The sequence below is a fragment of the Oryctolagus cuniculus genome, chromosome 1, assembly GCF_964237555.1.
Source record: "Oryctolagus cuniculus chromosome 1, mOryCun1.1, whole genome shotgun sequence".
Lineage (NCBI taxonomy): Eukaryota > Metazoa > Chordata > Mammalia > Lagomorpha > Leporidae > Oryctolagus > Oryctolagus cuniculus.
This window is the reverse complement of record NC_091432.1, coordinates 10,775,236-10,786,539: the sequence shown is the minus strand read 5'-3', so window position 1 is coordinate 10,786,539 and position 11,304 is coordinate 10,775,236. Positions and strand designations below refer to the sequence as shown.

Sequence of the window (11,304 nt, the reverse complement as noted above, 5' to 3'; positions counted from 1 at the left end):
TTGGCCTCTGCGCCTCAGGGTCCCCTCCCGCGTAGTGACAGGCTTCGGTCGAAGTGCGTTCCCGGGTGCGGTGTCTTGTGAATTTGCTCTTGGCTTTGCCCCCACCGAGCCGAGTCAGGTTTGACGGTGATTGATGGAGAAGGGGCGTGAAGGCAGGTGCCTCCGCACGCTGTCCCTCCCCCCTGCCGCCTCACTGTCAGAAGTGCCCCCCAAGTGGCCCGTCCTCTGTCCCCGTGTTTCCTCTGGTAAACCCACTAGCAGACCTTGGCTGCCCTCCCACCCAGCCCACTTCTCTATGCCCGTCTTTTTCAGGTAAACGGTTGTCCTCCACCCCACTGGAGATCCTGTTCTTTCTGAACGGCTGGTATTATGCCACCTATTTCCTGTTGGAACTCTTCATATTCCTCTATAAAGGTAAGGCTTGGTGCTTGACCACCCTGCCCAGAGCCAGCTCCCACCTACGCCCTTCTTTTTCATTTTTCCTGCCTCCCAGGCAGAAGTCTCTTCATCAGATGGCTCCTTTGAGAATGCCTGAGACAGAAGCCCTTCAGCAAGAATATGAGAAATGTGGGCCTGTCCATTGTGACTCTCCTCCCATCACTTCTCTCTGCTGAACTTGGCTTTCAGCCCACTGGTCACCCTCAGAAGCTGTCCAGTGGCCTGCACACTTCCAGTCATTTTGGAGAGTGGAATCCCCAAGGACTTTGGGAGTTAGGAAAGTAAAACTCCTGGAGACATGGGCACACTTTTCCCGCAGCTGTAACGACGCCCAGCCCTCACTAACTGGTTCTCGGAAAGCTAAGACTGTGTCCTCCTTGTCGCCCGGTGAGAGGCGGTCCTGTGGACGCTGTTCCCTGTGGCTTGCCAACCCTGACTTTTGTGTTGACAGGCCTCCTGCTGCCCTATCCAACAGCCAATCTGGTGCTGGACGTGGTGATGCTCCTCCTTTATCTTGGAATTGAAGTGATTCGCCTTTTTTTTGGTGAGTGTTGTCCAGAGAATGTTTCCATTCCTCGTGGGACGAGCTGGAGTCTGTAACTTGCTTGGCAGGAGAAGGTGACCTTGGCTCACTGCCAGCGACTGGGTCTGGTGGTGGATCCCGTTACTTTCCTCTCTGAAGTGTCAGGCTGCTGCGTCACGATTTAGGTCAGGATTTGCCTGAGTTGTACTCTGTAGGGCTGGAGGTAGGCAGTAGCGTGGGCTACTAGGTAGTTCTTGCCTAATTGCTTATTTCTATTAGAGTGCCTGGTTCCTGTCACTGGTTTGTTTTAGAGAACAGATCCAGTTGTGACTCCATGTCCAGGGTGGTATACACAGATCATGCTAAGATACCCTCTACTTCTTGGAATGAGGATCTCTTTAGGACAAGTCTTTTGTTTCTGTTTTTGTTTTTAAGATTTACTTACTTCTGAAGTCAGAATTACAGAGAGAGGGAGAGACAGAGAAACAGAGATCTTCTATCATCTGGCTCACTCCCCAGATGGCCACAATGGCCAGGGCTGGGCCGGGCACAAGCCAGGAGCCAGGAACTTGATCTGGTGTCCCATGTGGGTGACAGGGGCCCAAACATCTGGGCCATCGTCTGCTTTTTCCAGGCCTTTATAGGGAGCTGGATCAGAAGTAAAGCAGCTGGACACAAATAGGTACCGATATTGGAGGCTGGTGGAAGCCTAACCCTCTATGCCACAACGCTGGCTCCTAGGACAAGTTTTATATTACAGAACCACAGAGCAAAACCCTTGTTAGAGTATCTTATCCCTGAAAGCCATGTTGAAGGACGAACTGAGGACAGAAACACTTGCAGTACAAGGAAGAAGGGATAAGGAAGCTCACGTAAATTACTGAGGAAAGAAAAAGTAATTTTATTGGTAAGGGACATTAGTAGGTAATTCACTTTAGAATAATTATGGGACTTATAAGCTTGACAAGGTGCCAAGTCTCACTAAGAAAAAGCAAATTAGGGGCCAGTGCTGTGGCATAGTAGATAAAGCCACCACCTGCAGTGCTGGCATCCCATATGGGCGGTGGTTCGAGTGCCGGCTGCTCCTCTTCCGATCCAGCTCTCTGCTATGGCCTGGGGAAGCAGTAGAAGATGGCCTAAGCCCTTGGGCTCCTGCACTTGCATGGGAGACCCAGAAGAAGCTCCTGGCTTCGGATTGGCCCAGCTCCAGCCGTTGTGGCCATTTGGGGAGTGAACCAGTGGATGGAAGACCTCTCTCTAACTCTGCCTTTCAAATAATAAGTAAATCTTTAAAAAAAAAAAAAAGGCAGCTGGACCAGAAGCAACAGCTCGGACTCGAACCCAGGCTCTCTAGTACAGAGTGCAGTCATGCAAAGCAGCACCTAATAATTGTGCCAGACACCTGCCCTGGGATGGCTAGCTAAAAAAAAAAAACTTTTTAAAATTTGTCTGAAAGAGAGGAAAGACAAACATACACAGAGATACTCCATCTGCTGTTTCACTCCCCAGATGGCCGCAATTCCAGGGATGTGTCAGGCCGAAGCCGAGAGTCTGGAGCTCCGTCCTGGTTCCCACATGGATGCAGGGGCCCTAGCACTTGGGCTGTCTGCCGCTGCTTTCCTAGGTACATTAGCAGGGACTGGATTGGAAGTGGAGCAGCCAGGTCTCAAACTGGCATTTTGGCCAGTGGCTTAATCTGCTATGCCACAACGCTGGCCCCCTTAAAATATTTTTGTGGAACTATAAATTAGTAATACCTGTTTGGTAACAGTTATTACTGTGAAAAATTCATATCCCTTTGAAATTTTGTATTTTAATTTTATATGAAAGGCAGACACACAGAGAGAAAAAACTTCTTTTTTAAAAAAAGATTTACTTTTCTATTTGAGAGGCAGAGACAGAGAGATCTTCCATCCCCTGGTTCACTCCCCAGATGGCCTCAACGGCCGGAGCTGGGCTGATCCAAAGCCAGGAGCCAGGAGCGTCCTCCAGGTCTCCCATGCAGGTGCAGGGGCCCAGTGATTAGGGCCATCTTCTACTGCTTTCCCAGGCCATAGCAGAGAGCTGGATGGGAAGTGGATCAGCCAGAACTCGAACCGGCGCCCATATGGGATGCCAGCACTGCAGGCAGCGGCTTTACCCACTACACCACAGCACCTGCCCCAGGAGAGAGAGAGAGATCTTTTATCTGCTGATTCATCCCTCTCCCCCTCCCTGCAAATGCCTGCAACAGCCAGGACTAGGCCAGCCCCAAAGCCAGGAACCAGGAACTCCATCTGGATCTCCCCTGTGTGTGGCAAGGACCACATCTGCTGCCTCCCATGGTACACATTAGCAGCAAGCTGACTCGGAAGCAGAGGAGCTGGGACTTCAACCAGGCACTCAGATAGGGGATGCCAAGAGGCAACTTAACTGCTGTGTCAGATGCCTTCCCCTTAAGGTTCATATTCTTAGACCTAATGGTTTCATATTGAAAACTGGATTAAAACGGCAACACTTCACAAGTATGTGAAGATTGCTATATGAGAATATTTATCGTCACCAGTTTTTTAACATCAAAGCATTAGAAACAAGCTATCAATACAAGAGTAGTTCAACCATGGAATTGGTTTGGTAGAATCATACATAACCATTGAAAATTAAGGTAGTTGTATCTATGAGAAAAAAATAAGTTGCAAGATAGTATGTATACGTATGTAAAAACTTCTAGTAGAGGGGCTGGTGCTGTGGTATAGTGGGTAAAGCTTCCGCCTGTGGTGCCAGCATCCCATATAGATGCAGGTTTGAGTGCTGGCTGCTCCACTTCTGATCCAGCTCCCTGCTGCTATCCCTGGGAAAGCAGTGGAGGATGGCCCAAGTCCTTGGGCCCCTGCACCCCTTGGAGACCTGGAAGAAGCGCCTGGCTCCTGGCTTTGGGTGGGCCTAGCCCAGCCGTTGAGGCCATTTGGAGAGTGAACCAGTGGATGGGTGATCTCTCTTTCTCTCCCTCAACCCTCTCTCTGTGACTCTGCTTTTCAAATAAATAAATAATTTTTTTCTTAAAAAACTAATAGAACTATATACATCATTTTATCATTTTATAATGGGGACATGCAGCGGTCTTTGGATGTTTTCTAAAGTTTTCTCTGTTGAAAAAGTTTTCAGTGATTATATGCATGAGTATATTATGATTATATTTTCAATGATTTATATATTATTTTTGTTGTTAAAAAATTGTTTTTCCCAAGTGAAGATCCCGTTGTCCTTGAGTAGGAGTTAGATTGGAAGCGGGACCTCTGGAGTAAAAGACCCCAATCCCACAACCCAGCCAGATCCTCCGGTGTTCGGTACAGATCCTTCCTCAAGTTCGTCTCTGCCTCCCACCTTTCCTCCCAGGTCAGGGAAAGCAGGCCATGGGAGGTGACTCCATGGGCTGTGTCTGACAGGTACCAAGGGAAACCTCTGCCAGCGAAAGATGCCCCTCGGCATTAGTGTGGCCTTGAGCTTCCCATCTGCCATGATGGCCTCCTACTACCTGCTGCTGCAGACCTACGTGCTCCGCCTGGAAGCCGTCATGAACGGCATCTTGCTCTTCTTCTGTGGCTCAGAGCTGCTGCTCGAGGTGCTCACCCTGGCTGCTTTGTCCAGGTACTGCTGCCAAGGGACCATTTCCCGTCGCTAGGGGGCTGGGTTCCTGTCCCAGGGAGGGATTCATTGTTCTGAAGCTTGAAGGAGCTAGAGGACTTTTAAGGGGGCATGGGGGTCTACGGGACTGCCTTTCCTTAGGGCAGGTAGGAAAAGTTACCCACTCAGGGAAGATTCTCGTTCCTTGGAATATCGAACAGTTTAGGCAAGCTGCTTTTGTTCACTGGTCTTTTAACATTTTCTTTCTTTCTTTCTGCCATCAGTATGGACAGGATTTGAAGTACACAAATTTCAGCCAGCAGCCCATCAGGCTGAAACCACAGCCTCTGGTGCTTTAGCCACACCAGGAGAAGTGGTGGGTCCGAGTGTCCTGGGAGGACTGTGCAGCTTTCCTCAGCACAGATTATTTGGGCAGCATCTTCTAAGCCAGGACCATCGCCCCCGAGACTTCTACACTGCAGTTTAGGGGGCTGCCAGGCTGTCCCCATCCTGGCCCTTCTCAGAGCAACTCCCTGCTGACCTCAACCTCTCTTTGGTCATCATGGCCAGCGCATCTTGTGTGGCTCACTGGAGGCTCCTTGAGCTTGCAGCAGACCTGAGCCGCATGCTCACTGGATGTGCTGTGCCACACCCACCCCTGCTGGGCCCGGAATGATGCAGAGCCCTGTTCCGCCATGAGACTGAACTCCCCAATTTTTCTAGTAGTTCATAGTTATTTTTCTACGCTCATCATGAAACACTATTTTATAATAAATATGTATTTTCCTTGGTGGGGTTGAGCCTTTTTGTTCTGGCACCTGTCCCTGCGTTTCATCCACTCCAAGAGTGTTCTCAGGCTGTGTTCAGCGATAGCATGCCACCAAGGCAGTGATCAGGGCCTCATGGGAGTTTAGGGATCCCCAGACACTGTCATCTGGAAGAGTGCTCAGTGCTACAGCCCTGCCCCAAGGCAGCCTCTCGTCTCTCCTTTCTTGAGATGATTTTTGACAGCTCCTTTCTAGAGTGGGCCATGTGTAACTGGAAGAAGCATATTGGAAACTTACCAACATTTTAAAATTTATTTCAAAATTTTGAGTTAACAAGAGGGTCTATCAAAAAGTTTGTGGGAAAATAGAAGATAAAATTTATTTTGGTGCAAACAATTTTTAAATCCATGCATAGTTTCTTAAAAGTTTTCCAGCAGCTTTTTAATACTGTGAGAGCACATCCCCCCTTTTTAAATATTTATTTATTTGAAAGAGTTACAGAGAGGTAGAGACAGAGAGAGATCTTCCATCTGATGGTTCACTCTCCAAACGGCCTCAATGGCCAGAGCTGAACTGAGCTGATCAGAAGCCAGGAGACAGGAGTTTCTTCCAGGTCTCCCACATGGGTGCAAGGACCCAAGGACTTGAGCCATCCTCTGCTGCTTTCCATGCACGTTAGCAGGGAGCTGGATTGGAAGTGGAGCAGCTGGGATTCTAGCCAGTACTCATATGAGATGCTGGTGTTGCAGGCTGGGGCTTTAACCTGCTGTGTCATAGTGCTGGCCCTGCACATACTTTATTCAAGCTAGACATGTTGCCCTCGGTGTTTGTCAGGTACTCATCTCTAAAACCGCTCCTCATTGTGCTTGACAGTGGCTGTGTTTAGTCCCAGCAAGTCACGGTGAGTCATGATGCTGTCCATTCTGGGAAAGTGTGAGACCCCTGTCCAGGGTCAGGTACTGCTAGGGTGTCTGCTCTCACTGGAAGTAGAGTAACTGACCTTTAAGCACTCTGCTGGCTTTTGTTTGTGTTCTGTGATCAGGCTCGATCCCATCCTAGGATCCACTGTACTGATCCTTTTTCTTATTTGCTACCTTGTTTAGCACCCTTACCTCCTAGAGTGTAGTGCTTGGACAGAACTGTGAAAAAAAAATTTTTTTTTTTTGACAGCGTTTGAGAGAGAGAGAGAGAGAGAGAGGGAGACAAAGAGAAAGGTCTTCCTTCTGTTGGTTCACCCCCAAAATGGTTGCCACGGCCGGCGCACTGTGCCAATTCAAAGCCAGGAGCCAGGTGCTTCCTCCTGGTCTCCCATGCGGGTGCAGGGCCCAAGCACTTGGGCCATTTTCCACTGCACTCCTGGCCACAGCAGAGAGCTGGACTGGAAGAGGAGCAACCGGGACAGAATCCAGCGTCCCAACCGGGACTAGAACCTGGAGTACCGGCGCTGCAGGCGGAGGATTAGCCTAGTGAGCCACGGCGCTGGCCATGAACTATGAAATCTTAACAAAAAATCCGACAGGAGTTGTCCCTCATGTTTCAGTTACAAATCCAACTAATACCAGTTTTCTGCTTCTGCTGCTGCTTTTTCTAGCTCTGACGAAGCCGCTGGCATCACACTGGAGGGGAAGCCATTCTCTGTGGCCTCCCCACTCCATGTATGAAGGTCCAGTGGTTAGGTTCACGTTCCCAGCAGCACAGATCACGGACAGACGTGTCAGCGCGAAGTTGAGAGGTGACACAAAATCTAACCGCTGGAGATCAGAGGGACCTTAGAAACCCACCCAGACCGCCACACTGCAGTCTTAAAGGTGTGGAAGAACAGCATCACTTAACTGTTTTCTTGCAAGTCTGGGGATCAAGTAATTTCGCTTAACAGGTTCCACTCGAGAATCGTGGTTGAAGTAGACATGACTAGTCTTCTCACTTCCATAAATTTATGGCTCTATAAATGCTCATTTTTCCTGATGGTTGTTGGAGCCACCTGTGTAGATGCAGCTAGTCACCGAACAACGTCATACAGCAGAAACTGAGGCAGCAAGGACAGCAGTGTGGCCGTGTTCCTGTGTAAGGAAGTCACCTTACACAGCCCAAACCAGCTCAGTGGAGAAGGCAGAAGCAGGCCCACAGTGATACTCACACGGCTGGAACTGGGAGTGGCCATGCCTGTGGGCTGAGGTCTGGCCCAGGTCAGGAAACATTTAATGGACAGATTCTGGTTTCACCTCTAATGATATCTTTCCTTCCCTCAGGTTTCGTAGTCCTGCCAGGGAACTCCCCTTCTAACGTTACTTGTCTTTACATTTATCTTTTCTGGAACCAGCACATTTTCTTGTCATCTCATCTGCAGTTCTTTTTATCATCTAACTCCCCTTGTTCACCTGGCTCTTCAAAAAACCAGGAGCTTTTCTGTAATCCCAAGATTACCTCATAGCACTTTGTAGTTTTTTTTTTTTTTTAACTTACTTTTTATTTATTTGAAAGAGTTATAAGGAAAGAGGGAGAAGGAAGAGAGGTATCTTTCATCCACTGGTTCACACTCCAAGTGGCCACAATGGCAGGGGCTGGGCCAAGCCAAAGCCAGGAGGTTCTTCCAGGCCTCCCACATGGGTGGCAGGGTCCCAAGCATTTGGGCCATCTCCCACTGCTTTCCCAGACACATCAGCAGGGAGCTGGATAGGAAGTGGAGCAGCCAGGACTTGAACCAGTGCTCACATGGGATGCCAGCATTGCAGGCAGTGGCTTAATCTGCTATGCCATAACACTAGTCCCCTTTGAAGCTTTCTGGTCTATATTTGCTCATCTTTAGATGGCAATTCAGTTGAAAAACACTCATGTTCATTACCCAATTCTTAAAACATTTGACTAGAAGGCAGAACAGTTTGTATTTCCACCTTCTCCAAGTGATATTGCTTGTTCAGTTAGGTAGAGATGGCAGAACTAGGCCTTTCATGAACTTCACAGCACTGGAACCAAACTGTACAAGGTAGGAAATTTGCTCTGAAAATGACTGTTGGGGTAAAGGAGTGACATATTTATTTGAAAGGCAGAGTAACAAAAACTTCTACCTGGGTCTCCCACATGGGTGGCAGGGACCTCACGTACTTGAGCCATCTGGTTCCCAGGCTCATTAGTAGGGAGGTCGATCAGAAGCAGAATAACTGGGACATCAACTAGCATTTCTGCATGGGGTACAGGTGCCCCAACCGGTGCCTAACTTGCTGTGCCACAGTGTGTGCCTTGTGGAAGTTTTCTTTAACCAGGCTAGGAGAAAAGCTCATCTTCAAGGGGTACCTGCAAAGAGGTCTAAGAGGCCAGCCACTGTAGCTGCAGAGAAACACTGCCTGACACGCGCTCCAGCTGTACTGCCACAGTCCTACAGCATCTGCGTCAGTCCATGCCCGTGCCCCAGACACCTCAACAAATCTATTCAATGCAGAATCCACAAAACAGCTCACACCCCATTTATTATTTAAAAATAGTTTGTTACAAAAGGAAAAAAAATACAATGCAGTATAAAAGATTGACAGCGTCATCAAGTTTATTACACAATTTTCAACCTATCAGAAAGACAAACAAATCACCGACAACAGGGGGACGGGGGCCTTAGCCTTTGGGGGGGGGGGGTAGGGGATGGTTTTTTTTCCCTTTTGCTATCAGGAAATAAAACTAAAAATTGTGTCATTGAGTAGAAACAAAACAAAAATGGGGAGAGAAAAGAAATTCTCCGGGTAAACAGCTTTTCTGGTATTCTATATTTTATTCCCCTTAAACTGTCACCTTACTTGGTTTTCTCTACATTTTAAAAAGACACCCGGAGTTGCTCTTGAGGATAAGCACATCACTTAACACTTGGCTGATTGGGTGGGGTGCCATGTTCTGAAGTGGAGGTAGGGATAGGGTTGGGGGACAGGGAGAAAAAAGCTACAACTCGTAGCCTCTGTCCCAAGGGAATGTGCCTCTCCAACCCTGGGGGACTCCCTCAGTGCCTGAGGGCTGTGTCAGAAACGTGCTGGGAACAGAGGAAGCGTTTAGTCCAATTCAGTCTCTCCCCTCTGAACCAGAAGGGTCTCCAGCGACCCTACGTCTCACATGCCAAGTCTCATCTCACGTGCCACGTCTCTTCACGTTAGCTGTCACTTGCCCCGCAGATGCATGCAGAAGTAGCATCACCCCAAGGGTACTGCAGGACCCTGCTGCTGCCTCCTCCTTCAGCAGTAACCACATCACAATTTGGATGTTATAGGAAAAGGAATTCCAGTTGCCTGTGTAGAAAATGGCCCCCAGAGTGCTGGTCCTTAGAACTTTGAGCTGAGTTCACTGGTCAGGCTCCATTTCCTCCTTATCAGAGGCAGGAAGTACCTCCAGGCAGAGCGAGGGGAGTTATTAAGTCAATAGTCAAAAGATGGAAAGACACCAATTTGTGACTTTACCTGCCTACTGTAAGTGCCAGGTTATCCCACAATAAGTAAAAGTATGTACCTGGGAAATGCAAGCCCATGCTTACATCAAACCTGAAAAAAGAAAAGCCTACGGAAGTAGACCATATTCTGCCCAACTTGCCTCTTTCCTCACCCCTCCTGGTAACTTTGCAAAGGGTCTTCATTACTGAGGTCCTGATAATCCCTATCTCCCAATGGCAGTGCCTTCCTCTAAAACAAGGAAGTAGCCTTCATGGGGAAAGGGCTCCACGTGTTAAATGGAAAAGCCCCTGGGAAAGGGAACACCTAATAGAGCTGGTTATTGCAACAGGCAACCAAGCACTAAGCAGCAGAGGGTGGTAATTGGCTCTGCCAGGCTTCCCAGCAGAAAGCGACCTCAGGGGCCACCCTTGCCTAGGAGGGGCAAGTCCACTGAGGCGGCTGGGCAGTAGGGAGTGGAAAGGGTTCAGCCCTCTGAGAAGTCAGGGAAAGAAACCGTCAATATGTGCAAGGGAAAGCAAGAACAGAAGTACCTTTTCCTAAGGTCACTTCTGTTCTCATGGTCCCTCCTCAAAGGGCTGAGAAGGTAAAGGAGTTAAACAAACAAGTGGTATGTTAGCAAGGGATGTGGACCCTCTTGGCCCCATCACATCTAGTGCGGAGGGAGAACCTGGGCATATATTGGCACACCCAGTCACTCTCCTAGACCTCACATGGAGGATCCATTTTCCTTGGGAAAGAAGTCTTCCCATCAACCTCACCACTAAACTGCTCCTGGAGAATCAGAAACTCGTTCGTTTCCTTGGACAAAGCACCATTCTCTATGGAGACCAGGGGCCTGGACCAGGTGTTTTCTTCCTGTCTGCCACCCCTCCCAACCACATGAGTCTTTAGGTTCTTTCCCCCTGGCAAACAGAAGGTGTGGGGTTGGGAGGGCTGCCAAGCAATCTTCAATCCTGTAGGGCAGAGGGTATTCCCTGGGTGTCTGGAGGGAGTTAGGGGTTTGGAAGAAGGGAAAGGGGTGGAGCGGCCTCCGTCCTTTAGTCCTGATCAAGGTGAGGAGATGCAAGTCCATTAAAAAAACATTTGCTTCCAACCAGACTCCTGCAATGAAAACATCAGGAAAAAGAAAATACAAGTTAGAGGTTACTTTCTGATTGACAGGGACTTAGAGGAACACAACGGCATTTTCTACAGGTACAACATAAGAAGTAGGGGATATGGACAGAAAGAGAATGTAAGTAAGCCTGGGAAAGTAAAAGAAAGAAAGCAGAATTGTCTGACATTGTGCCAGTGGTGAGGGAATGGTTGGAGAAGCTACAGTGAATAGGGGGTGGGGGGAAAAGTGACATCTCACTTTAAGGTTAAGGGAAAAAACATAGACAACAAAATGAGGTCTCTGAAAGCAGTTTGACTGAAAAGGAGCTTTTGGCCAGAAAAGTATGGAAACGATACATTTCAAGAAGTTGCAAAGGAACATGGTGAGTTTAAATACTGTTTCAGAAAATCTATTCTGAGCAAGTCATTGCTTACCTTAAGGGGAAGGGGAATAAAT

The 11,304-nt window shown here is 48.5% G+C and overlaps 2 protein-coding genes across 22 annotated transcripts in view; one reads left to right on the top strand and one right to left on the bottom strand.

Moving 5' to 3' along the window:
* The window catches only part of TMEM216 (transmembrane protein 216), a 10,618-nt gene extending 5,263 nt beyond the window's left edge, over positions 1-5,355 (top strand). For all 3 annotated transcript variants that reach the window (XM_002721052.5, XM_070069838.1, XM_070069844.1), the window contains exons 2-5: positions 313-414; positions 890-982; positions 4,387-4,588; positions 4,849-5,355. In XM_002721052.5, coding sequence (XP_002721098.3) covers positions 313-414; positions 890-982; positions 4,387-4,588; positions 4,849-4,864 — 413 coding nt within the window. In that variant the 3' untranslated portion in view covers positions 4,865-5,355. The remainder of the gene's footprint in view (positions 1-312; positions 415-889; positions 983-4,386; positions 4,589-4,848) is intronic.
* Positions 4,386-11,304, bottom strand: part of CPSF7 (cleavage and polyadenylation specific factor 7) — a 30,606-nt gene continuing 23,687 nt past the window's right edge. For 11 of the 19 annotated variants that reach the window (XM_051833173.2, XM_051833168.2, XM_008274414.4 and 8 more), the window contains one exon: positions 4,386-10,853. The gene's annotated coding sequence lies outside the window, so the exon portion shown is untranslated. The other 8 variants (XR_007914312.2, XR_011387002.1, XR_011387003.1 and 5 more) reach the window with 2 other exon arrangements.